Source organism: Armigeres subalbatus, chromosome 2 (assembly GCF_024139115.2).
Source record: "Armigeres subalbatus isolate Guangzhou_Male chromosome 2, GZ_Asu_2, whole genome shotgun sequence".
NCBI classification, from domain to species: Eukaryota; Metazoa; Arthropoda; class Insecta; order Diptera; family Culicidae; genus Armigeres; species Armigeres subalbatus.
The window spans coordinates 151,307,728-151,335,274 of record NC_085140.1 but is presented as its reverse complement, the minus strand read 5'-3'; the positions used below and the strand labels follow the sequence as shown (position 1 = coordinate 151,335,274).

The window sequence follows — 27,547 nt, the reverse complement described above, 5'->3', positions numbered from 1 at the left end:
CATTCACTCATACGATAATATCTTCATTTATTGGTCTATTGCGTTTGTTTACTTTTTTATTCACACGCTAATGAACGATAGCCTTCCATTCACTTGTTCACATACTCACTTACTTGCTCATTCACCTATTCACTCACTCACTCACTTGCTCAATCACCTTCTTACTCACTCACCAACGCACGGGAAATCTGCACACCCTCATCAACTAGCATTTTGATCGGATTCTACATACAGTCACTATACGGTGCACTGAACTAATAAAGCTTTACGTTTATCGCTCGAAAAATCAAGGAAAAATTAGATGAAATTGAAAAAGTCGTGGATGAGGTGACCGAAAAATTGATGAAAATCAACTGCGTAAAAAGTGAGCTCGGTGTATATGAAGGTCATGTTATCCTTAAAACTGTTATATCACAATAACCAAAACGCAAAGTAATTTGAGTGGTTTAAACAAATAGAAAAAAATATTCCGGCTAGATTGGCAAAATACCCCTATGTGCAAAATACCCCTATCCCCTTTCTGAGTCCTTCACTAAGGTGCCTTGCATCCAATCGATCGGAAAAGTTGCAGTGTCTCAGATGCTGCACAATAGCTGATGCAGTATTTGTGCAGTTAATTTGGAATCAGTTTTGAGCATATCTGCTGATATGTGAGGCGGCTCTGTCCCTGTGTCTCATCCCTCTGTGTAGAATATATAGATATAGAAGAAGAAAAAGAAGAAGAAGGGGCGTGGGTATTTAGAATGTCTGGCGGCTACACACACCTCTTATGTGAACGTGTCACATGTGAAAGTGTTGGTTTGACGCACAAGTTGTCAGTCGTCATCAGGCAGCCGTGATGGTAAGGCGCGTACCCTAAAAAACGCCACCGTATGGGCTGCGAATCCGGCGATTGACGAGGGTTTGGTGAAGGGGCTGGGAATCGAACCCATGACCATCCGCTTATAAGGCGAACGTGTAGCCAACTACGCTACGGGACCCCCCTTTAGTACTTAAGGTCACTCCTGACAGAATCAAAGTTTCAAAGTGCTCGCTTTTTCGGGGGCGCACCACTCGATACGGAAGCAACGCACAACTGTCATTTTTATTTTTTCACGCATGCTACGACACAGCAAAGCTGAATCAACAAAAATGACATTTGTCCGCCGCCTCCGTATTGAGTGTGCCCCGAAAGTGTGCTCCGTGGTGTGCGCCGAAAACGCGAGCACTTTGAAACTTGGAGTGACCTCAAGTGTCAAAGTGTCAAAATAGGAAACAGATTTTTTTCCACTTTTCGATAGAACTTCATAACATTTCGGTGAGGTAAAACGCCCTAGTGGGAATAACCTATACTTAGGGTGGTTCAAAAAATCGATTTTGCTCCACAGTGCTCATCTGATTCTTTAGCATGTTCTGAGTGTCCTCTGAAAATTTGAGCTCATTTGGATTAAAACTGTTTTAGCACAAGCCGTTTCAAATTTGCATGCAAATTAGTATGGGGAAATTTATGTTTTCGTTATACTGTTATTGACGTTTCCCCATTAAGCGCAGGTTAAAAGAAAACCTGCATAGCTAAAAGGGATACTCAACAGCTTTCACCCAACGAAAACCGCATGTTGATTAATCGTCCCAATAATTAGTGATTGGGGCCCTCCTTTGCCGTGCGGTAAGACGCGCGGCTACAAAGCAAGACCATGCTGAGGGTGGCTGGGTTCGATTCCCAGTCTAGGCAATTTTCGGATTGAAAATTGTTTCGACTTCCCTGGGCATACAAGTATCATCGTGTTAGCCTCATGATATAGGGACACGGCAGGTATTTTCGTCTGTTCGTCATAGTCTCGAAAACCAATAAAAAATACGCTTTTTTGTAAAACTAATACGTACCAAATCGTAAGCTCAGGAGAAACGTTCTACTATAGTGGAGTTCTAGCAAATGTACGTTGCTTTCGTTGCACGAAGGACGGAAATACCTGCCGTGTCCCTACGAATGCAAAAATGGTAACCTGTGGAAGTGCTTAATGAACACTACGCTGCGAGGCGGCTCTGTCCCAGTGTGGGGATGTAATGCCAATAAGAAGAAGAAGAATTAGTAATCGATTTTAAGACAGGTTGCGAATCTTCAGTCATGATCGTTAAACTTCTTTGAGGGCATCACTGAAATGTGCAGTGCAACATAGTAGCCTGAATTTGTGTGTGCTATCTTTCGCGTCACGAGCAGCAATGTTGCCTGTTGATGAGTTATGCTCTTAGCTCCAAAAAACCACGGTATAGATTAAATTCGATTACTAATTATTGGAACGATTAATTGAGATGCGGTTTTCACTGAGTGAAAGCTGTTGAGTATTCCTTTTAGCTATGTAGGTTTTCTTTTAACATGCGCTTGATGGCGAAGCGTCATTAACAGTATAATGAAAAAATAAATTTCCCCATACTAATTTGCATGCAAACTTGAAACGGCTTGTGCTAAATCAGTTTTAATCCAAATGAGCTCAAATTTTCAGAGGACACTCAGAACATGGTAAACAATCATGGCACTGTGGAGCAATATCGATTTTTTGAACCACCCTACTATACATACAATGTACGGCGCGTCGCCATGTACTGTTTATACCAGAATGCTGATTCGCCGACGCGTTGTGCGTTGTTCCCTAAGAGCTGCCAGCTAAAGGTTCCCCCAAACACACGCGACGCGACAATCGCGACGCGATTCTATCGCCTGGCGACAGCGATTCTGTCGCTGTTGGTATGGAAGCGTAAATAGAACATTGCCTGCAGCGACCCAACGATAGAATCGCGGCGACTAGTTGTCGCCGTCGCGGCGATGGAATCGCTTAGGTCTGGGGGAGCCTTAAAAGGCGTTTTGCCGCATGAGTTTTCCGGCAATGAAATATATATATATATATCCACTTGTTTTTAATGTGAATATTTTCAATATGATTGAGATTTTCTACAGTTTCAAGATGGCATCGGTAAGACTATGCTGAAGGTGGCTGAGATCGACTTCCCTGTGTCATCGTGTTAGCCTCATGAATCATGATATACGTATGCAATGTAACTCGGATTAGAAACCTCGCCGTTAATAACTGTGGAAGTGTCTCATGGACACTAAGCTGCGAGGCGGTAATGTCCCAGTGGGGGATGTAATGCAAATAAGAAGAATAAGATCATAAGATCATAAGAAAAATAAGATCAGCTAGCTATATTGTTTAATTGTTGCATTGGGTGAGGATACTCTTGAAAATTGTTACAGTGTCTTAAGGACAAGCATCCCGGAATCCAAAACTAATTTCACTCGCGTTTTCGAGGGACAATTAGTTTTGGATTCCGGAAGGCTTGTCCTTAAAGTAGTCTTTGCTTAGCTTGAGAATATTGTCCCCTTTACTATTATACCTGTACGAAGACGCAAACCTATACAATTTTATTTAGCAAGTTTAATCCACTGCTTATCCAATTTCTCAGTGTTTCGTAATCGATTTGACTATTCCATACAACAACAAAAGTATTTAAACTTGAACATTAATTTGTATTTGATTGGAAAAATCCAGCTTGAGTTTCTCCATAATCGAACATTCAACCTATCATCGAAGCGGGTATTCCTGAGTCACCGTCCTGAGGATTGTAACGCTGCGACTACTCGCCACTCGTTGGATTACATGGGAAATCCAAATTAGAAACATTCACACAAAAGCAACTGCGAGAGAAGATTTGGCTTGAAATTTTGATTGAAACTTGTTTCTCGAATGCTACAACTGGAGCAATCGTGCACCATGGGGAAATCTGCTAAACCGGAATTAATTTTTTCCAAATTTAACCGGCTATACGCTTAATACGTAAAATTTATAATATGTATTGATCTGGCACGATTTTGTGTTAGCAAGCCCGGAGAGTATTTTTTGGATCGTAGTATTGGTTTACTTGCAACAATTTGCATTCAACGGGACATTTGAACTTATTGTTTGGTGTTGAACAAATGCTCGATTGGTTATTGCATTACCAAAAGATTTTTCTAATTCTTTTATTGAATTTTTAAAGGTTGTCATAAATGTGACATAAATGTTAGTATGTTCTTATAATTATAGCCAAACCGGGTATGCTTTTCTAAAAGTGATACATTTTTTCTTCTTATTTCCTTTTCTTTATTAACCGTTATCTAAAATACAGGAGAAAGTTATTATCACCGCTAAGTGATTCAAATTGTTTTTTTGTTGTGGCTACTACTACGTTATCGCCATGTACAGTGTCGACAGTACGCACCTCGGGTTTAGTCCCGATGCTCGTCATAAATTAATAATACAGGAACTTACTAAAGGAATTACTTTTTACTATATAAGGTTACTGACTGATATAGAAGCACACATCATGCATCTCTGGGGATCCCTCTTTTTGAATTCTTCGGTATCTTCCTTCCGTGGGCTAGTTCAGTTCAGTTGTATGCAAACACATGAGCCAAAACCGGCTGCTGAGCACAAGGCATCTCTTGTGGGCAGGTACAACCGCTTGCTTGGGCAAGATGGGGAATCCACACTATCGGACCATCAATAACAACATGTTATTCCGTAGGCCGCAAGGTCGGGATTGTATTTTATATACAACTATCATCATTTTATTCATACCATTTGTCTAAAACGTCACTGATATAGTACCGTTTGGAAACTGAGTCAGTCCTAGTTCACGTAAACCGCCCTATCAATTTACATACATGTTGTATGATTTTGTCGCCTTCACTGTTTTGTTGTGTTTCGTCTGGATGCTGCGAAGATAATTGAGACAATCATTAATACATATATTGATCGCGAGAAAGAAAAAAAGCAGGAATTCAGGTTTTTACGGAAGAAGTGATAATACAATGGGATCGCAAAATATTACTTTAGTTTCGTTTTGACTGTGACCGCGATCGGACGGAATTATTAGAAAAAAAAGACTTTGCTGTGTTCATTATTTAAACGATTTCGTGCGTTAGTAGATTAATAATATTTATAAATTTTGATAACAAAATGAAGCAATATCTATGTGTATTAGCACTAGTTGCACTAGTAGCCGTTGGCAGCGCTCACAGTACGGATAAAGGTATGTTTTGGTTTATGCTTTCGCCTTTAAAGTCAGTTCCTGTTCAAAGAGATCATCCCTAGATATCCACGATTATCACAGGAGCTGTTTTTTTTATAGAAAAAAGAATAAATGAAACGTGATATTAGAAGCTTTTAATTAGTGTAACTGGCGTATTTTTGATCAGGGATTTTTTAATAATCTTTATGATAGCGACTTTAAGCCCGAAGTTGGTTCGTCTTTACAAATCAGTGATTGGTTTTGTGTCGTTTACTAAATTTTCCACAAAATGAAAATTAAAATTTTATATGAAGACCATATGCATGTATGTTTATATTCAACCGGAATATGCAGGATTATGATACGTTTCTTCATTGTGCAGCAACAGGAAAAATCATCGTTTTCGAACAGCAAAACATTTGGTATCGATTTGATTTGCTTTTTCCATCTATTTCGAAAATACAAATTTTCTAATGATTACGGACTATAATTATATGTAAAGAACTTTACACTTTTAAATTGATTGTATGTAGAAATCATACAATCAAGTTAAAAAAATAAAATAAAAATTGATTGTATGTAGAAATCTTGATGGGCCCTCCTTAGCCGGCTACAAAGCAAGACCATGCTGAGGGTGGCTGGGTTCGATTCCCGATGCCGGTCTAGGCAATTTTCGGATTGGAAATTGTCTCGACTCCCCTGGGCATAAAAGTATTATCGTGTTAGCCTAATGATATACGAATGCAAAAATGGTAACCTGGTTGATGGACATTCACTCACCTCCGGGCCCATGCCGACTGACTTGAAGTCTATGTTTGAAGGTTGCAGCAGATGTGTTGAAGTCGAAGAGCTCGTAGAATTCGTTGAAGCTCCTTGACATAAATCTAATTGGGTCATGTAATCCATATTCAGTGTTCCTGACATCAAGTCTTAGGAACTCTCGTTGTCGAGGGACCCGCTCCAGAGCATATAGGCACAATTGATACCAGATGGTTGGCGAATCAATCTCTCCTAACAGTATTTTTGCAACGAGTACAGCTTGTGAGCATTTACTTCTTCGCTCAAGGGTTTCGATTCCAAGAAGTTTACAGCGATCTTCATATCGTGACAAATTTAAAGGATCACGCCATGGAAGACCACGTAAAGCAAATCTGACGAATTTGTATTGAATTGCTTCGATCCTACCGATCCAAGCAGATTGATACGGGCACCACACAACGGCATTCGATTCGAGTGTTAACCTCACTAAGGCACAGTACAGGGATCAAAGGCATAGCGGGTCACGAAATTCTGTAGTTATTTTGAAAATAAACCCGAGCTGCTGGTAGGCTCTAGAGATCATGTCGTTATAGTGTATACGGAATGTGAGTGCCTGCAAATTCAAAGATTGTATGTTCGAGACTTGGTGCTGGTGAGTTTTTTTTAAATATATTAATGTTTATTCGTAATATTGTTCTCTTGTTGTCGGGAAAAAATCGTAAAATAAAACTCGCAGATGCGGAAAGCGAGGAAGCAACCAATCGGGCCCAAATTCTGCACAGTTGTTTGGGACCTAGAATGGTTTCGAAAAACCATTAATTTAAATATATCGGGACCGCTTTGCGATTTGGGCGTAACTTATTTTGTAAACAAACATTGGAAGGCGAATTCCTACCAAAACAAGCATTTCATGAGGAAACCACGGTATGGATCCGATAGATTAAGCTTTCCTCTACCAGATAAGGGAATTAGTTTAGGATGAAAACGCTTGCATTCTCCGGAATTCATGAAGCAATGTTTGTTTACAAAATAAGTTACGCCCAAATCGCAAATCAGTCCCGATATGACATATGATTTTCATTACTTTTATTTATTTTTAATAGCCATGAGATGAGAAACTGGAACAGCAGCACTACAGTTTTTCTTCCTTCGCTACGCGAGACTGGACACAACATTTATGGTTCTTACAAACGAAAAGGGATTTTTATAATTTACCTTTTTGTTGACCGGTTTCGGGCTCGATGCTGCCCACAGTTGGACCACGTCCTGTACACGACCATAAGTGTTGTGTCTAGTCTCGCGTCGTGTTTTTTTGTGTGTGTGTGATACAGTTCTTACGTTAAAACAAATCTCAAAAAATTTAATATTTTGGAGAGGCAAACGTCTTAGTAGGACTAACCTTCAATGTAGGGAAGAACATTGAGCATGCACCCTTTAAGCATTTTCTTTGTTTTCATCAATATAAACAAGAATACCGAAATTGTGTATCAATAACAACAATAATTTAAGGACCGTCATACATCAGTAAAGTTGAATTTTACTTTTCTTAGAGAGTCTGTGTGGAAATCGCGTATGTTCATTTACTTTTGACTGTGATACATCGGAAATCAGGAAAAGGAATCAAGTCTACTCAGTCTCCCCTATATATTTCAAATTGTAAATATTTCACAAATGTAATCGCAAAGTGTTTACGGCAGCAGTTTGCCAGGTATTAAGAAATAGTTTTTCCTTTCTCATACAAAAAGTTGTATTAAAAGGCTTTCATTTCCTTCCAAATTAAAACTTTTTATAGGACACTCGGAGACCAATTGTCCAACATACGGGAACAGTTCCGATCTCCATCTCACTGAACATATATTCATCTCATCGCTAAACAAGGAAATACGGCACCAATTTCGTTGCTTCTTTTTGTCAACATGCGTGCCCACTGCTGAAAAAAAATCACAAAAATAATAAACAAATCAAATTCCTTTTCATTGCTTTGTTTGTGATGGGATGGAAATGGGAGCTATGAGACGAAGTGCCGAACCGTTTCCCTGAAATCAGCTCGACGAACTGAGCAATTGTCTGTTTGTCCTTGTATATGTGTTTGAGCATATGAGACATGCAAACGTTTGTTGCCAAATTTTCATCATCAACCGACTTCAATTAAGTGCAAGAAACAACTGTTATGGTCAGTATAAGCTAAAAGCAATCAGTAAAGTAAAGAACTTTCAGCAATTTTAATGATATTTCAACCCGTTTTGATTATTTTTGCATATTCCATGCTAAGATCTAGAAATGCTTACGACTCTGCAATGTTCCTTATATATTGTGCAACTAGTCAAATTATAGCTGTACACATCTCAGTTGCTAATCATGATTGGGCGAGAAACAGCAAACATGCACAGCTCACCAATTGAATAATCTTCTTGGGATAAAAAAAAATCATAGTACTTGCTTCGGAGTTTCCAATTCATGACCAACACCGGACACGTCCTTACAGTCAATTTAGGATTAGGAGAGGAAAAGTAGTTTGACACTCATTGTAATAAGAGACCGAGGAATGCTCTGCACCTCCGTGAGCGCCACGGGAAAGAAATCGTTGGTTAGTTTTAAAAGTAATTCATGTGATCCACCTTGGTAAGCAACTAAATATTTATTGTAAATGAAGTTATTTTGAAAACACGAAAACGTAAACCGTGTTTCAAATCAATCGAACGCAACATCTTTGTGCTTAGTTTAATAAGCTTCTACCCAACACGATCGATTCTGCACTACATAATTTTCTGCTCTTCGATGCAGACATTAATTTTTTATCTCGAGTGGCATGACCAGCATCAACATGATCGTTCGCACACTGATTAAACAAATTTCTGCTTACCGCAGAGAAGTAAGATAGTAAAGCATATTTTAGTATTGTTGGATTAGATGCAGTAAATAGAGCTTTCTTAATGATTCACAGGCTTTCTCAAATCGATCAAAAACGCGAGTGTTACAAATAAATATGTGATCATGAGCAGTACTGGTTTATATCTCATTACATTTGAACCGTTTGTTTGAGAAACTGCATATGTAATTCATTAAATTTTGTTAGAAGCTATTTTTTTTCTAGCGTATTTTTTGTAATTTTACGATACGAAACGAAATTAGAAAATCAGATTTCACTACGTTTAATTTCCGCGAAAATTCCGCGGAATTTCATTTGGAACCACCTGAAACGATTTTTTATTCAAAATACTGCATATACCTACTCACTCAATCTACTCAGCGGCTGAGCTTAATATATTTTTCTTAAAACTGTATTGTCATCTCTTTTTTTCCAAGGAAATTCTACAAGCTTCTTGATAAAGTGGGACAAGTACAAATTCAAGTGTTATCAAAAAAAGGCTAAAGTGACAGAAAATAGACGGCAATATATACTCAGTCGGCGAGTAGATAAAAGTTGGCGTGTAATCAGAGCCGTAGCGTGAGCTCCCAGCGCCCTTGGCGAACCCTTTATCGGGCGCCCCTCTATGATAAAGGGGAAATAAAATGCTCTAATATCATATGTATTTGAAGAACTGAATGAATCTCACCAAAAATAAGTAAAATAAGAAGGTTTATATGGGAGTTCATAATCACTATTTTTTACGTAGTGCAATAAATGAATATTTCCTATGTTTTTTTTAATGATTTTATAATCTATTATCAAAAACGATTAAAGCGGTAAGGATTGCTTGTTTTATTTGGAAAATACTGGAAATTTTACCAAAAAAACCAAGATCAATCCACCTACAGTGAGAATTTGACCCTTCCTTAATTAAAAGGAAATATTTTCAAACTCCAGTATTTAAAACGAGATAAAACTACTCAACCTCCCACGGCGATTGAAAGTGTAAATGACAAATTAATTGCCTACCAAAAGGCGGATTCCATGGGTTGAGTGACAACAAAACGAATGTTTCCGCACTGTACGTCAGGTTGCCTATCTATCAGGCGCTCGTCGGATTGAATAGCTATTGTAACATGTGGTAACATGGTTGGTTAGATACTATCGTAACGCTGGCAGCATGTATACTCGCAATTTCCAAAGACCTTGATATTAATTAATCCAGAACTCACTTAATCACTCATTGATCTGAACGAAACTCAATAGCGTTCAATAATAACATATATTTTGCCTTATGGCTGCCTAATTTTGTAAAACTAATGATGCTTAATACCTTAAACATGAGCGAGATTTATATGGTAGTAAATTCTAGAATTTGCACACATACGCACATATACATGCATATAAGTGGTCTATTAGTATCTCAAAACATGCTCACATTTGTTATCTAGCTTCCACTAAAGAAATTTGTGAAATTCCTTAAAAATTTTACGTTTTTGCTTTTCTGAGAAGGTTTTGTGGTACATGCTTCCATCTGTTCCTCAATTAAAATCAAATGTTTCTTTGAAACAAATCCGAAAAATAAGCATATTTTCATATCATATCACTTGTTGTAATTATATTTTCAATATTGAAGTGGATTTGCTTCAATTGCCATACATTTTATTTCATAATTCAAGAGGTTTATTGATAGATTAATACATAACACGCCTGCGTAACGCATACAAAGTGAAATTATAGACACTTCCGAAGGAAGGGTCAAAAACGTACGCTAATAAAAAACAGATGTTTTTCAGAACCCACGCGCTGCAAGACCTTGTTGGGTCAATAATATTTAACTTTGGAGTGAATTAAGAAAAATCTACCTCTATAGTGGGTCTGACGATGATTTCGAACCACTACTGAACCTGTTTGGAATCATAAAATCCCATTCTGGGGTGAGTAGGTTGCTTGCCAGAATTGCTATTGGACCTAGTCTTAATCATAAAAATCCTACTTTGCTACTACTAAGTGGAATCGTGATATGACCTATACGGATCAAGAATATTCAACTCTGGATTAAGTCTTCGGAAGGCTTGTTTAACGAAATTCGAATCATAAGCAAGATGAATGTTCGGAATCGCAATAGGATCTAGTCTGATAAAAAAATCAAAATCTGGCGTGGCTAGGTCAGTGGTTTGACGGAACAAACGGATTTTTTTGGGTCATTTCGACCAAATCTGTAATCGAAATGGCTATTAGACCTGGTTGGATCAAGTGGATTGGTTAGTTGGTGGATAAAATCACCCTCGGATCTATTCGGATCACGGAAAATCCAACTCTGGTATTGGGCCTGTTGGTGTACATAGTTGAGTCAACCAAATGCATCTATAATGTGGTTTAATCAATCGTCTAAAACGTCATTGGAAGCAGAAGGTTAAAGAAAAAAATAAGTTTGGTTTTGGAGCGAATATATAACCTTAGTGTACGAAATAGGCAAAAAATCCAACTCTAGTTTTGGTTGAAACATATTAGAAGAAAAGAAGGAAAATCCGCAATGATGTGGAAATAAAGAAAGACATAGTTGGAAGAGTACCACGATGGCCGCCAATATGGCACCGGACCCTCCACGGGCCAACTCCACACCTCCCGCACTCCTCTCCTACCAACATTCGAATGCATCGAACAGCATCGAACAAAAGTTTAATATTCAAATTACTAACCTGCTCACAGCATATTTATTCACTTCCCGTGATAATGAACATGTTTATCCAAAGTGTCTTATGCATTTCGGCTCGAATAATATTATGAATCAGCAGTTTCGTGCCAATTTATTAGCCGTTCGCGATTTGGTGGGCTCATCACTGCACTTCACTTCTTCTCAAAGGGCACTGAAAAAATCAAGTTTTCACTCACTTCTCCGCACATGAGGAGCCCGAAATGTTGATGGAATGCAAATTAAACATCACTTTTCGAAATCAGTCACTTGTTTAAACCGAAAACTTAATATAAACTGCTATTTTTGCCCGAAAAAAACGATTAAAAACTGATCGCGGAGCGAATGTAAACAACGGCACCGGCAGCAGCAAACTAATAATTAGGGTGGCTCAAAAAATAATTTTGCTCCGCCACGCTCAGTCGATTGTGATTTATAATTTGTGTGTCATCCGATGGTTTGGGCTGGTTTGAATAGAGGCTTACACTACTAAAAATCCACACATATTTATTGGCAAAAATCCATAGATTTAACTTATGATGTATATCAGCGCACACATAACCATTCTCCACGCGAACTACTAATTAAATATATGTCCAAATAAACTTTATGTGTGGTCTCGAATTAGCAATTATTTAATTTATGTGTGGTTCTATATCAATTATATTAGGGTGACGCTATTGCAAAAATCTATAACGGCGACACATATATCTTATATAGATATTTTTGGCAGTGTACCGTGCACAAGTCGTTTCGGGTTTGTATGACAGTTTATATGGCGAGGTTGAATGTAACATTATTCTGATTGTGGTGCTTCGTCATTGGACCCTGGCGAGGGGGGAGACCATATGACTGGATGAAATATTCAAGGGCTTCAGCTCCATAGACAATCCATATTGAATGGTCGTTCCAATAGTTGCGAGTCGATTTTAATCGAGTTGGCGAATCTTTAGCATGATAATTAGGCTTCTCAGAAGGCATCAGTGAAACGTGCAATTCAACAAAATACCCAGAATTTGTCTGTGATATCTATCGCACCAGGGGCAGATACTGCTAGTCTAGTCTAGTCTACACTATCGCACCAGTGCAGTGGCAGATGCTTCATACAAAAAGTGTGACATGGGGGTGAGTGGGGTATAAAATGCTATTTTTGCGTTAGGGGCCATACACATATTACGTAAGCACTTATGGGGGGAGGGGGGTCGGTCAATATCTTACGATCCATATAAATAAAAAATCATTTGTATGAAAAAAATCTTACAAGGGAGGAGGGGGGGTCGAAAAACCCAGAAAAATTGCTTACGTAATAAGTGTACGACCCCTTACGTAATTAATGGATCTTTCCTGCGGTGCGGTTTTCTTTCAGTAAAGTCCCTGGAATGTTGCTTTCAGCTATGTGGGTTCTCTTTTCGCCAGCGTATGGAGGGGAGGCACTGTAGCCAGTGTAATAAAAGGTTTAGTTTCCATACTAGTTTTCATACAAACTTGAACCGGCATGCGCTCAACCACTTTTTGTTCAAATCGGTTTTTGGAGGACACTCGAAGCATGGGACGGAATCGAGTGAGCGTGGTGGTGCTGAGTCGTTTTTTGAACCACCCTAGTAATATTCTTTGTTTTTTTTTAATACGACACCAATACTACTACAGTATTTGACAGTTTTTATTGTACAAATACTTTCAAAGCTTTGTTTTGGTACTCAACCCACCTTCACCTTAAAAAAAATCTTGTGGCGCAAATATTCATTTTGGCGCTCCCTGAAGACTGGCGCCCTTGGCGGGGGCCAACCGCACGCTACGGCGGCGCTGCGTGTAATCAAAGGTGGCTGTGACACGCATTCAACCAAATAAATTCCGAAGTGTACAAGCTAACGCTAAATGGATCAGCCGAAAACTAATCAAACATCGTACAACTTTCTGTGGAATTGATCCTTCATCGACAGTTTTTTTTGCGATTCTGGTGCAATCGGGCTTGTCGAACCATTTGCTTAAACGAAAGAGTGACGGTAATGTATTTTTCCATAATTTTGGCTGAAACCCCCAAATTAAACCTCAAACGCCAGCTTTATGCAAGGACTGATTCCCGTAGGTAGAATGCGAAAAGTTTCTTGGGCCAGTCTAACCTGTAACACCGAGATTCAAACTTTCAAAGCCAATGTTTTACGATTCACCAATCGTAGACGTGCGAATGAACTTGAATAGGGGTAAAATGCAGTTTACGTAAAACACCAAAAACTGCCGTTAAAGCGTAAAAACCTCTCCACGCCTCACATATTATGTATTATTATTATTTTTTATATCTTTTTATTAAAGAGAATTTTTGGCTAAGGCTGGACCATCTCTTAATAATAAGCATATTGAATGTCGTAGGTTGTGCCAAATAAGTTAACATGATAATGTGAATTAATTTTTTTTTTTTGAAAGCATTGATCATTGGGTTCGAAATGTGCTGGGATAAATTGGGATCGAATGCCCAAAATGCATTATTAGCTACCACAACAAATAGAAGAATAATTAAATTATTATTGTTCCTCTATAGTAGTTTTGAGAATAGAACACGGGATATCCATCACGAGGGTGTAAAGTTCAGAGTAATTAATACGATTTAATCGTAGGAGTGCGAACGAAGGCAGGATAACAAATACCAGATGATATTCATTCAACTTTTATTTAACTTTCTTTTAATTTTACAAATTATTTATACAAAACAATTTAAATTTTACAATTAATATCATGTTTATCAAACAGGGCTCTGACCCGGTGGAGAGCGTTAAACCTCCTTACCCTTCACCGATACAATCTACTGCTTAGTGTTTTGTTTCATTGATGGTGACGGAACCGGTTCGTTTAAGCGTTGTATTTGGGATTCCCCTCGTTTGATAGATGCGATCGCTGTTAGGCTGGTCATTATTTCCTTAATCTGGTAAATGGTGAAGCAACCGTAGACGCATAATTAATTTCAAATCGCCGCACGGCAAAATTGAAAATTTGAGATAATATTCATTGTTCTTGTTGTATTTTTGATGGAATTTGGTAAACACAGGACCATAAGACGAACAAAGATATGGTCATTTTAACCATTGTTCAAGATAAAATTGTGTTTCGGGACCAGCCTTGTAGGGGCCTCCGGGGTAATTTGTTATTTAAAGACATCATTTAGAATTATTTTTGTGAGATATCAGCATATCAGCATATTCTGCGTTTAGAGTGAGAAAATATTATCTAAGTACAAATACTATATTTAAGAAATACCAATAGTTTTTAATGCATTTCTAATATGTTTTGCTCCCGTGGGGGCATTTGGAGCAACTTTCCCTCCATTTGTATGCACTGGACGCTCGGACACGCTCTTTTTTCGGTGCGAAGTCTTGGTCGTGCGTGTTTGTTGCCAACACGCTTTCCGAACCAAACTGGTTTTAGGTAATAACTAGATTCTGCGACGGTACTGAAACCGCTTTTCCCAAAATCCATGCAGAGACATAAAACCAGAAAAATAGCAGTCATGAATAAAACTCCATTATTGAATAATGAATGGGTGTTATTTTATGGCAGTTATAAAAATGTTTCGTGCATTTTGCATTCCTAAAATCGCATATTTTTTATTAACGGAAAAAGCCGTATGAATAAATGATTTTCACGTTTATTGTAGATGTGGCAGCGAAAGGCAATTCAGATGCAGGAGCGTACGAGGAGATTCGTGTTGAATCGTCCCTAAACGTGCGGAAGACCAATCCAGCTGCGAAACGGCACGTGAGAAGCGTCGTGGATATCCTGGTGCCTAGTAATGCACGTGTGAAGCGGCAATTTGGGTAAGTTTGAACAAAGTTTGAAAAAGGGCTTGTTAACAGGTGGAATTGCTAGGAGTTCGTTGGTTGGGATGATGCTTTAGGTGTGAGTTGTCGCGTCACGCTTCACGTCATCAATTCAAATTACATGGGGAGATTGATCCTGAATTGGAATTTGAGACATGCATTTCCTCAACATGCCGTTCCCGGGAATGTTTACAACAGTCATAATTCAAAAACTAAACACTTGATATTTTATTCAGATTTGAATCTGTAGTCCAGCAATTCTCAACCTGGGGTACATGTACCCCTGGGGATACCCTCGATGGCTCCAGGGGGTTCCTCAGACAAAAATGCGTGATGGCGAATGAATTTCAATTCCAATAAAAACTTGTTACAGGGTGGCCATTGAAAATCGATTTTCAAAATCCCGTTTTTTTTTCCAAAAAAATTTGTCAAATTTTCCCGTTTTTTATTTAACTTAAATTTTAATTTGGGTAAGATTTTTTTAACCTCAACTAGGTGTTTTATTTTCTGACCAAACCGGAGGTCAGTTTTATATCGAAGCAACTGATAATTTGTAACGAAACTTTTGAAATACAGGGGTTAGACAAAAAGGTTGAGATAGGCAAAAATTTGTCGATGTTCAAATCATCATAACTTTGCGTAGAATGATCCGATTTTGATGAAACTGGGACCATCGGACGCGGAAACTCTTCTAGTATACTGTCCCCATGCAAAACCTCTGATCGGCGCTTGGCCACCGGAGATGTTCCGGGTTTTCCGAGGGTATGTTAAAAATGCATTTTTTCTTCTGCTTGTCATTTTATATGACGTTTATTGCCATCATGTTTTATGCTTTCCCCAGAAACTAGTACTAATATTCTGACCAATGCTCGCTGCAGATTGAAAATTCGTTAGATATACGCAGAGATATGGCCATTTTCGTGAAAACGGTACGGGATTGGCTAAACTCCCTCAACAAATGTCACTTTCGCAGAACACCCGGAACCTGTTACAAATTGGCCAGAGAATCTTACAGTCCTCAAAATGTATCTTTAATAAAGATCCTACATTCAGCGTCTTGGGAAAACATGAATTTTGGCACCAATATATGCATGGTTCCAGATGGCGCCAAACCCGCCCCTTCTGGAAGGCCCATGGAACCTGCTGTAAGGGTGGCAGTGGACATTATCATTCTGGAAATGTTTCTGTAGTCATCGTCTCGCAAAGCCATGAAGACAGATACTCATATTTGTATTATTCCGATCTGTTATCATTTCATCATGTTCCCGGTACCGTTTTTACGGAAATGGCCATATCTCTGCGTAGTTTAGATGGATTCTCGATCTACAGCCACCATTGGTCGGCATATTAGTTCTAGTTTTTGGATAAAGCACAAAACATGATGAAAGTAAATGGTACATAAAATGAAAAGCAGTGGAAAAAATGCATCTTGAACATACTCTCGAAAAACCCGGAACATCTCCGGTGGCCAAGAACCAATCCTCGTTTTTGCAGGGGGACAGTAAACTAGAAGAGTGTCTGCTTCTGATGGTCCTGGTTTTATCAAAATCGGATTGTTATACGCAAAGTTATGCTGATTTGAATTTTGACATAATTTTACCTATCTCAACCTTTTTGTCTAACCCCTGTAGATACATTAAATTACTAACAACGTGTTATGTGAAATGCTTTAATCAACAGGTACACTGAAATATGGTAATTCCACATTAGCATCTAATTACAATGGTTTGATTCTTAGTTGCAAAACTTTCGTAATTTTTATTTTCTTTATTGCAAAGTTTCGTAAGTTCCTGACATTGCCAATGAACATTGCATGCCCGTCTGTTTATTCTTTCTCAGAGCAAAATGTTCACAGAAAGCAGTGAAAACGTATGGTACCGTCGTCGGGGGTGACAATGTGTCAAATGGGGGTGAGAATGGGACACTGTTTCAACTACTTAGAATGCTTGTGGAATGGATTGAATGTATCTGAGGACAAGAAGACTAAAATATAAGATACCTTTTTGAACGATTTTGCTCTACGACCTCCAGGCTGTCGGTGAGAGCGATGACCCATTCTCAATTAGAGTATTTAGCAATAGTAAAGCAAAACTTCTTCATAGTTTTTAGTACTGCTGTTCTAAAAATCGACCCAAATCTTCGTTTCTGATCAAAATATTTATTTTGTTTTCTAAAATAGATATCAGCGCATTTTGGGAAATCAAAACATTCAATTCGTAATTTAATCAATTCAACAGTTTCAAAATTTTGAAACATTCTTTTCTTTTATCCATTAAAATAAAATGTTGATCATAACCTTATATTGTATGATATTATTTGTGGAATAATACTTAACTAAAGATATTTTACTCTTTAGAATAGAATAACAAAAACAAGATTAATCCACCTACAGTGAGATTTTGACCCTTCCTTAATTAAGGAAATATTTTCAGACTCCAGTATTTAAAACGAGATAAAACTACACAACCTCCCACGGCGATTGAAAGTGTAAATGACAAATAATTGCCTACCAAAAGGCGGATTCCATGGGTTGAGTAACAACAAAACGAATGTTTCCGCACTGTACGTCAGGTTGCCTATCTATCTGGCGCTCGTCGGATTGAATAGCTATTGTAACATGTGGTAACATGGTTGGTTAGATACTATCGTAACGCTGGCAGCATGTATACTCGTAATTTCCAAAGACCTTGATATTAGGGGCTGTACACTAATTACGTAAGCAATTTTTTTGGGTTTTTCAACCCCCCCTCTCCCCATGTAAGATTTTTCCCATACAAACCATTTTTTATTTATATGGAGCGTAAGAAAATGGCAGACCCCCCCTCCCCCTATAAGTGCTTACGTAATTAGTGTACGACCCCTTAGTTAATCCAGAACTAACTTAAGGTGATTATACAATCCGACCTTAAGGTGAAGGTGGGTTGAGTACCAAAACAAAGCTTTGATAGTATTGGTACAGTAAAAACTTTCATATACTGTAGTAGTATTGGTGTTGTATTTATAAAAAAACAAAGAATATTAGTAGGGTGGTTCAAAAAACGACCCAGCACCATCACGCTCACTCAATTCCGTCCCATGCTCCGAGTGTCCTACACAAACCGATACGAACAAAAACAGGTTGAGCGCAAGCCGGTTCAAGTTTGAATGAAAACTAGAATGGGAAACTAAACCTTTTATTACACTGACTACGGCGCTTTCCCTCCAAACGCTGGCGAAAAGAGAACCCACATAGCTGAAAGCAACATTCCAGAGACTTCAGTGAACGAAAACCGCACCGCAGGAAAGATCCATTGATTACGTAACGCAAATATAGCATTTTATACTCCACTCACCCTTATGTCACACTTTTTGTATGAAGTATCTGCCCCTGGTACGATAGTGTACACTAGACTAGACTAGAAGTATCTGCCCCTGGTGCGATAGATATCACATACAAATTCTGGGTATTTTGTTGAATTGCACGTTTCACTGAAGCCTTCTGAGAAGCCTAATTATCATGCGAAAGAATCGCAACCTCGATTAAAATCGACTCCCAACTATTGGAACGACCATTCAATATGGATTGTCTATGGAGTTGAAGCTCTTAAATATTTCATCCCGTCATATGGTCTCCCCCCTCGCCATCGCCCAATGACGGAGTGCCAGAATCAGAATAATGTTAAATTCAACCTCGCCATATCAACTGTCATACAAACCTGAAACGACCTGCACACGGTAAGCCTATTCAAACCAGCCGAAACCATTGGATGACACCCAATTTAAAAATCATAATCAACTGAGCGTGGCGAAGCAAAACTATTTTTTGAGCCACCCTACTTATTAGTTTGCTGCTGCCGGTGCCGGTGCACCGCGGTGTTTACATTCGCTCCGCGATCAATTTTTAATCGTTTTTTTCGGGCAAATCCAGCAGTTTATACTAAGTTTTCGGTTCAAATAAGTGACTGATATCAAAAAGTGGTGTTTAATTTGCATTCTATCAACATTTCGGGCTGCTCATGTGCGGAGAAGTGAGTAAAAACTTGAATTTTTCGATGCCCTTTGAGAAGAAGTGAAGTGCAGTGATGAACCCAACAAATCGCGAACGGCTATTAAATTGGCACGAAACTGCTAATTTATGCTACAATTCGAGCCGGAATACATAGGATTCATTGAAGAAACATGTTCATTATCACGGGAAGTAAGGAAATATGCTGTGAACAGGTTAGTAATTTGAATATTAAACTTTTGTTCGATGCTGTTCGATGCATTCGAATGTTGGTGGGAGAGGAGTGCGGGAGGTGTGGGGTTGGCCCGTGGAAGGTCCGGTGCCATATTGGCTGCCATTGTGGTACTCTTCCAACTATGTCCTTAATCAGTCATTGATCTGAACGAAACTCAATAGCGTTCAATAATAACATATATTTTGCCTTATGGCTGCCTAATTTTGTAAAACTAATGATGTTTAATACCTTAAAAATGAGCGAGATTTATATGGTAGTAGATTTTGGAATTTGCACACATACGCACACATACATGCGGTGGTCTATTAGTATATCAAAACATGTTCACATTTGTTATCTAGCTTCCACTAAAGACATTTTTGAAATCCCTTCAAATTTTTACGTTTTTGCTTTTCTGAGAAGGTTTTGTGGTACATGCTTCTATCTGTTCCTCAATTAAAATTGTGTGGGGCGAGACAGCCCTGTTGAATACCACTCTATATTATATGCTGTTTATGCCGTCTTGGTGTTGGTGACGAGCAAGCAGCCAAGCATCGTTCTCCCTCAGTCAGAGTCCAACAGTGATCCGAGTAAGGCGATACCTTCGCCGAGTGCAATAATGCGCAATGGGTGATTTCCTGGCGCAGCAGCAAGCTACACATTTGGCGACAGTGGCAGGTTTTACTGCTCATTTTTTGTTAGTATCAAGTGGAATAATGTTAAAACTAATGTGCCTGATAAAAATACTGCGTCATGGAAATCACCCACTGCGCAATCTCAGAAGAAAAGGTAAATTCCTGAACCAAGAAGGATGTTTGCTTTTGCAGTGTTTACGTGGGGACCGGTACTCCAAATTGGGAGAGACGCGGTTGCGTAAGTAAGTAAAACGGAGAAGATTCGAAATTGTTTGCGTGTCTTGAGTACCGCAATGGCGTTTGGCCAAAAAAAAAAAAAGATGAAATGATTGGCGAGTTTGGAGGACCGCCAAGAAAAGATTAATTGTTTTGCGAGTTTTGAGGACCGCAATGGCGAGTTTGGAGGACCGCCAAGAAAAAATGAATTGTTTTGCGAGTTTTGAGGACCGCAATGGCGTGTTTGGAGGACCGCCAAGAAAATATGAAAGGATGGCGAGTTTTGAGGACCGCAATGGCGAGTTTGGAGGACCGCCAAGAAAAGATGAATTGTTTTGCGGGTTTTGAGGACCGCAATGGCGTGTTTGGAGGACCGCCAAGAAAAAATGAAATGATTTGAGGACCGCAATGGCGTGTTTGGAGGACCGCCAAGCAAAAATTAATTGTTTTGCGAGTTTTGAGGACCGCAATGGATGGCGTGTTTGGAGGACCGCCAAGAAAAGATGAAATGATAGACGAGTTTTGAGGACCGCAATGGCGAGTTTGGAGAACCGCCAAGAAAAGATTAATTGTTTCGCGTGTTTTGAGGACCGCAATGGCGAATTTGGAGGACCGCCAAGTAAAGATGAAAGAATTTGCGTGTTTTAGTACCGCAATGGCGTGTTTAGTGAACAGCCAAGTAAAGATTAAATGACTTGCGTGTTTTGAAGACCGCCAAGCAAAGTAAAAATGATTAGCGTCGTCGAGTCAAGTACGAGACACTGAAGACGACCACACAGTTGTGGTCGAAATACGTATCTGCAAAGATATCGAAATATTTGGTGGAATTAAATGGAGTTACTTAACTCGTCTTAGACGGTTGATGATTGGCGTGTTTTGAGGACCATAATGGCGTATTGGTAAGCTCGCTAAGTGAAGCTTGAATGATTTGCGTGTGAAAGAACTGAAATGTCGTGTTAGGTGGACCGCCAAGAAAAGTTGAGATTTTTTATGTGTTTTGAGAACCGTAATGGCGTGTTGGGAAGACCGCCAAGTAAAGTTGGAATGTTATGCGAGTTATGATGACAGCCAGAAAAATTGAATAGCTGACGGTTTGCGAGTTGGAACACAGTTCAAAGCATGTCGTGGGCGATTTGAAAGGTCCGTTCATAGTTGAAATGGTTTGATGACGAAAAACACAATGGTGTGTTAATAGCACTAGAAAACACAAAGCAAGTTTCTGAGGAAACAACAATGGGGCGTTGATCCTAAAGTATCATGCTATGTTTTAACCGAGGTTTTGACAAGGCAAGTAATTTCATCATTTCAGTAAAATTCATTTGACTTTCCAAAGGTTGAACATGTTCAACTTTCTTTTCGTGCAAGTGAGTTGAACGGAGGAGTTTAGATGTTCAAGTCAAGCGACTTGCTCAATTCACTTGCGTAATCTAAGCTTAGTTCAAGATTACCAATGACTCACCTGGTCACGTATCAAATATCTAGTTTACCTCAGCCTAGCAGCTAAAGTACCAGTACCATAAGTGCCAAATCGATGTTGGTGATCAAACAAAACACACACTACAACATAATGCATAATAATCTGCCAAATTCAGCTTATTGTAGCATGGTTCTACTAAACCACCGAATAAAAAAATGCGAATTAAAAAAAACTACAAAGGCACGTTGTAAGAAAGTAATATTGAAGTTGTGGATGCCGCAATGACGCTTGTGAAAAGCCTTGATTTCAAATTGCAAAATAAAATAATGTTTAGCAATTGTGATATCCCATCTATGGCTCTGAATTTCAACTTCTTATTCTATAAGCAGTGACAATCCTACGTTTTTGCTCACAAGGCTAACTGGAGACCCCAACTTGGTGCAGCTAATATCGAATGTCAGGAATAATATTGGATGTATCTCCAACCATGGTGGTTAAATAATATCCAGAGCCCTGCCCAGATCTTAATATTGGAGTCCTAATGTTGTGGAAAACTTGCTCGCAAATTTGAAGAAATGGATTATGCTTGAGTTTTAATTCATGCGAAATCACGATGTTTCGCTCCAAAAGCGATTAGAATTAGTCGAGGCTCTTGTCTTATGAGAAGAACACTGCATTTACAAAGTAGAACATGAGCATGATAACTTTACATTTTGTAGTTGCTACTCCGTGTTTTACCAGAACAAACGGCGCTGGCCACGTCCTTTCGGGCTACCGTAGATGTAAAGGAATTGATAAAGATGCAGTCACTCGCCACATTGTAAACCAAGAACATTTCTGCACTCGCCACGAGAATATTATTGGAATCTAGGAGATAGGTTCTATGGAAGAGGCTCATCTTGATTAACAGGTTGCAATGGATGCCAAAACGAGCTTCCTTTCGCTCTTTTCGATTTATAACAGTTACGGCTAGAATTAGTCAAGTTGTAGAAAAAGAATAGAAGATGGAACCGGTATTCAGTCTATTTCTAATCTTAGCGATTGCTAAAACATGAGAAATATATGGAGAGAAAAAAGTAGGAGAATTGAACTTGGGATTGATCCCACGACTAGCTGCGTATGTGGCAGAAGTAATTATCATATGATCATATGACCTTCCCTTACATGTTATGAGCACACTACAGAATAGAATACTAAAAATAAATCTGTATCGTTTTGTTATGTTCGTTTGCTATGGCATTTAATGCACGAATGTGAACTTTCGGATAAACTAACAAGATTAGTTAAGGCGACGTTGGAGAGGGGAAAAACGAGTATTTCAAATTACACGAACGGTTTCGATCCTTTCGGGAACATTCAGAGAGTTACGCTTTGGTATGGAATAACTCTATTAGTATGATTTGTATAAGGACCGTTTAGCAATGTCGGAATTGGTGCTTTGACACGGAACGACAAGATAGAGGAAATCTGCTACAGTCATGACCACCTGGAAAACGATGAACTGACAGGAAAAGACATAAAAGAAGACAATGTAACTGCACCATGAGTTTGCATCGATGGTGATCAGTCTTGTCTTGAGATGTATTTATCATTCAGATACAGTTTCATATCAAAAAGAATTTGATATTTTGCTAGCTCTGATGCTCCCTAAAATATCGTGTCAAATTTGATCAGTACTCGGAATATGGCCATATAGTGATGTCGATCACTATTTTTAGAGAATGTGCGTGTGATTGAATAACAAAAAAAGAGCGGATAATAAATGCAGAATTTGCTTAACTGCTATATGTGGCCGATAATTTTGCTTGTGTGAGAAATGAAGGCTTTTGAACGAATGCGAAGATGCACAAGATAGTGGTGCACTGCTAGCGTGTTTTGTCGATGCGAGATAGCTGGTGTTTATGCCATCATAGCATGCAAGATATAGGCTAGAAACCCAACTTCGGACGAAATGCGTATTATCATAAAATTGCACAAAAAACGCATCATTTAGTTTGACAGATCAAACTCCAAGAGAAAGTTCGTTTTAGAAAAAGTTCGGAGCTGAAACTAGGGCGGTTATTGTGTTCGCGTACTTTCTAGGGAATCAATACCAGCGACGACAGATCCAGTCAATTTATTTGTTTCGCGGGTGACATGGACATTGTCGGCCGAACATTTGCAAAGGTGGCAGAACTGTACACCTACCTGAAACGTAAAGCAACAAAAGTTGGACTGGTGGTGAATGCATCGTAGACAAAGTACATGCTAGTGTGCGTAACCGAGTGCGACAGGTCCCGCCTGGGAAGCAGTGTTACGATAGACGGGGATACCTTCGAGGTGGTTCCTTGGATCCTTGCTAACGGCTGATAACAATGTTAGTCGTGAAATACGAAGACGCATCATCTGTGGAAGTCGGGCCTACTACGGGCTCCAGAAGAAACTGCGGTCAAAAAATATTCACCACCGCACCACCATGTGACATGTACAAGACGCTGATAAGACCGGTAGTTCTCTACGGACATGAAACATGGACATTGCTCGAGGAGGACTTGCAAGCACTCTGATTATTCGAGAGACGGGTGCTTAGGACCATCTTTGACGGTGTGCAAGAAGACGTTGTGTGGCGGCGAAGAATGAATGAAGGGTACGATGGCAGGACATGTTGCAAGAATGCCGGACAGCAACCCTGCAAAGATGGTGTTCGCTTCCGATCCGGCAGGAATGAGACGGCGTGGAGCACAGCGGCGAGGTGGGCAGACCAGGTGCAGGCCTCAAACCGTGTATTGTCTGTTTAGAAGTAAACTGAATAAATGAAATGAATGAACCAGCGACGAAATTCGGAGACGCATCTGTAGGGATTGAGACGGGTATGGTAAATAACATAAACCGAATAAAGGGCATATATATTAGCCATTAGCATTAGCCCTAGATGGGAAAGTGACAGATGAGAGAGTGGAATATTTGGTAGGAGGTTGTGGTGTTGAGTTGTGCTTCGCTCAGCAGCTGGATATTGACGCGCCAAAATTGTAGTAGAAAATCGTACATTCAACCACCTACAAAGTGCGATGGCCCTCTATGGGTTGAAGACCAGGAAGACCAACGTACAAATTGAATCTTGGAGCATATGAATGAGGTGAATGAACAACCGTTGGAGGAAACTTCATCTATTCAAACCGGAAATATCTGTTCGTTGCCTGAATATAAGACAATATTCCGTAGAAAATGGTTTTCGATTGCCTTGGCCTTTGAATGGTGCCTTCAGCAAATAAATCTTTAAAGTGGTATTTTTACCGAGTGTTTAATTAAATATAAGCTCAATAATACATTGGCAATAAAAGAGAAAGCCAAGGATAAGTTATAATTGCAAGAGACTAATAAAAAAGCCGGAGAGAAAGGGGGATGTGTGGGGCGAGACAGCCCTGTTGAATACCACTCTATATTATATGCTGTTTATGCCGTCTTGGTGTTGGTGACGAGCAAGCAGCCAAGCATCGTTCTCCCTCAGTCAGAGTCCAACAGTGATCCGAGTAAGGCGATACCTTCGCCGAGTGCAATAATGCGCAATGGGTGATTTCCTGGCGCAGCAGCAAGCTACACAAAAATCTAATGTGTCTTTGAAACAAATCCGAAAAATAAGCATATTTTCATATCATATCACTTGTTGGAATTATATTTTCAATATTAAAGTGAATTTGTTTCAATTGCCATACATTTCATTTCATAATTCAAGAGGTTTATTGATAGATTAATACTTAACACGCCTGCGTAACGCATACAAAGTGAAATTATAGACACTTCCGAAGGAAGGCTCAAAAATATTTTCAATAACTTGTAGAATTTTAGAATATAATTCTATATTATTCGCCATATTTTTTTCCTAATTCTGTGTGATTGTAACTTTTAACAATCAAATAATAGAAGTCTAGACACTAGAGAAATAATTAAAAGTTAAAATACATTCATTCCAAAGAATGAATATTTTGATATTCGATTCTATGCGTGCCTCATAATACAATATTCATGATGTCACTCTAAGCTGAAATCAAAGTGATCTAGTAATAACACAAATTGGATCTGAGTAAGATCTACTTAATGTTTGCACCTCACATATGGTACCGCCACGTGATGGTTTGTAGCAGTGAATTCTTTGATAGCACGCGCTATTTGTACTACGCATATTTTTTCAGATCTGTGGAAGCCTTGAGAAATGATCACGAAGTTGTCATACCATGTACTAATATTCAGTGGCGCTTCGTAACCTCACTTTTTACCTGTTAAACGATACAAATATGGAAAATTTCGATATTTCGACAAGCCAAAAAGGAAAAAAAAATATCAGATTCGATTAAGCTAATCCAAATTTATTTATTCTTAGCTTAGCTTAGCTTGATTGACTGTACCCATCGTAGTTGCTAGTCGTGATTGGCTGAGAAACAACAAATAACTTTGTATTGTACATTATATGCATGGTGATCAGCACCTCTTTTCAAGAGGTTCTCGGAAGCCTCCTTTCAAGTGGTTCTCGGAAGCTTCCTTTCAAGAGGTTCTCAGAAGCCTCCTTTCAAGAGGTTCTCGGAAGCCTCCTTTCAAGAGGTTCTCGGAAGCCTCCTTTCAAGAGGTTCTCGGAAGCCTCCTTTCAAGAGGTTCTCGGAAGCCTCCTTTCAAGAGGTTCTCGGAAGCCTCCTTTCAAGAGGTTCTCGGAAGCGTCCTTTCAAGAGGTTCTCGGAAGCCTCCTTTCAAGAGGTTCTCGGAAGCCTCCTTTCAAGAGGTTCTCGGAAGCCTCCTTACAAGAGGTTCTCGGAAGCCTCCTTTCAAGAGGTTCTCGGAAGCGTCCTTTCAAGAGGTTCTCGGAAGCCTCCTTTCAAGAGGTTCTCGGAAGCCTCCTTTCAAGAGGTTCTCGGAAGCCTCCTTTCAAGAGGTTCTCGGAAGCCTCCTTACAAGAGGTTCTCGGAAGCCTCCTTTCAAGAGGTTCTCGGAAGCGTCCTTTCAAGAGCTTCTCGGAAGCCTCCTTTCAAGAGGTTCTCAGGAAGCCTCCTTTCAAGAGGTTCTCAGAAGCGTCCTTTCAAGAGGTTCTCAGAAGCCTCCTTTCAAGAGGTTCTCAGAAGCCTCCTTTCAAGAGGTTCCGGAAGCCTCCTTACAAGAGGTTCTCAGAGCCTCCTTTCAAGAGGTTCTCAGGAAGCGTCCTTTCAAGAGGTTCTCAGAAGCCTCCTTTCAAGAGGTTCTCGGAAGCCTCCTTTCAAGAGGTTCTCGGAAGCCTCCTTTCAAGAGGTTCTCGGAAGCCTCCTTTCAAGAGGTTCTCGGAAGCCTCCTTTCAAGAGGTTCTCGGAAGCCTCCTTTCAAGAGGTTCTCGGAAGCCTCCTTTCAAGAGGTTCTCGGAAGCCTCCTTTCAAGAGGTTCTCGGAAGCCTCCTTTCAAGAGGTTCTCGGAAGCCTCCTTTCAAGAGGTTCTCGGAAGCCTCCTTTCAAGTGGTTCTCGGAAGCCTCCTTTCAAGAGGTTCTTGGAAGCCTCCTTTCAAGAGGTTCTCGGAAGCCTCCTTTCAAGAGGTTCTAGGAAGCCTCCTTTCAAGAGGTTCTCGGAAGCCTCCTTTCAAGAGGTTCTCGGAAGCCTCCTTTCAAGAGGCTGGAAAGCCTCCTTTCAAGAGGCTCGAAAGCCTCCTTTCAAGTAGCTCGGAAGCCTCCTTTCAAGAGGCTCGAAAGCCTCCTTTCAAGAGGCTCGAAAGCCTCCTTTCAAGAGGTTCTAAAGCCTCCTTTCAAGAGGTTCTAAAGCCTCCTTTCAAGAGGTTCTCAGAGCCTCCTTTCAAGAGGTTCTCAGAAGCCTCCTTTCAAGAGGCTCAGAGCCTCATTTAAGAGGCTCAGAAGCCTCCTTTCAAGAGGCTCTCAGAAGCCTCCTTTCAAGAGGCTCTCAGAAGCCTCCTTTCAAGAGGCTCAGCCTCCTTTCAAGAGGCTCAAAGCCTCCTTTC

At 39.6% G+C, this 27,547-nt stretch overlaps 1 protein-coding gene across 1 annotated transcript in view; it reads left to right on the top strand.

Annotated features, from left to right (window-relative positions):
* Positions 1-4,685: 4,685 nt before the first annotated feature.
* The window catches only part of LOC134215287 (uncharacterized), a 29,033-nt gene continuing 6,171 nt past the window's right edge, over positions 4,686-27,547 (top strand). Inside the window, exons 1-2 of the mRNA XM_062694509.1 lie at positions 4,686-5,046; positions 14,977-15,136. Coding sequence (XP_062550493.1) covers positions 4,974-5,046; positions 14,977-15,136 — 233 coding nt within the window. The 5' untranslated portion in view covers positions 4,686-4,973. The remainder of the gene's footprint in view (positions 5,047-14,976; positions 15,137-27,547) is intronic.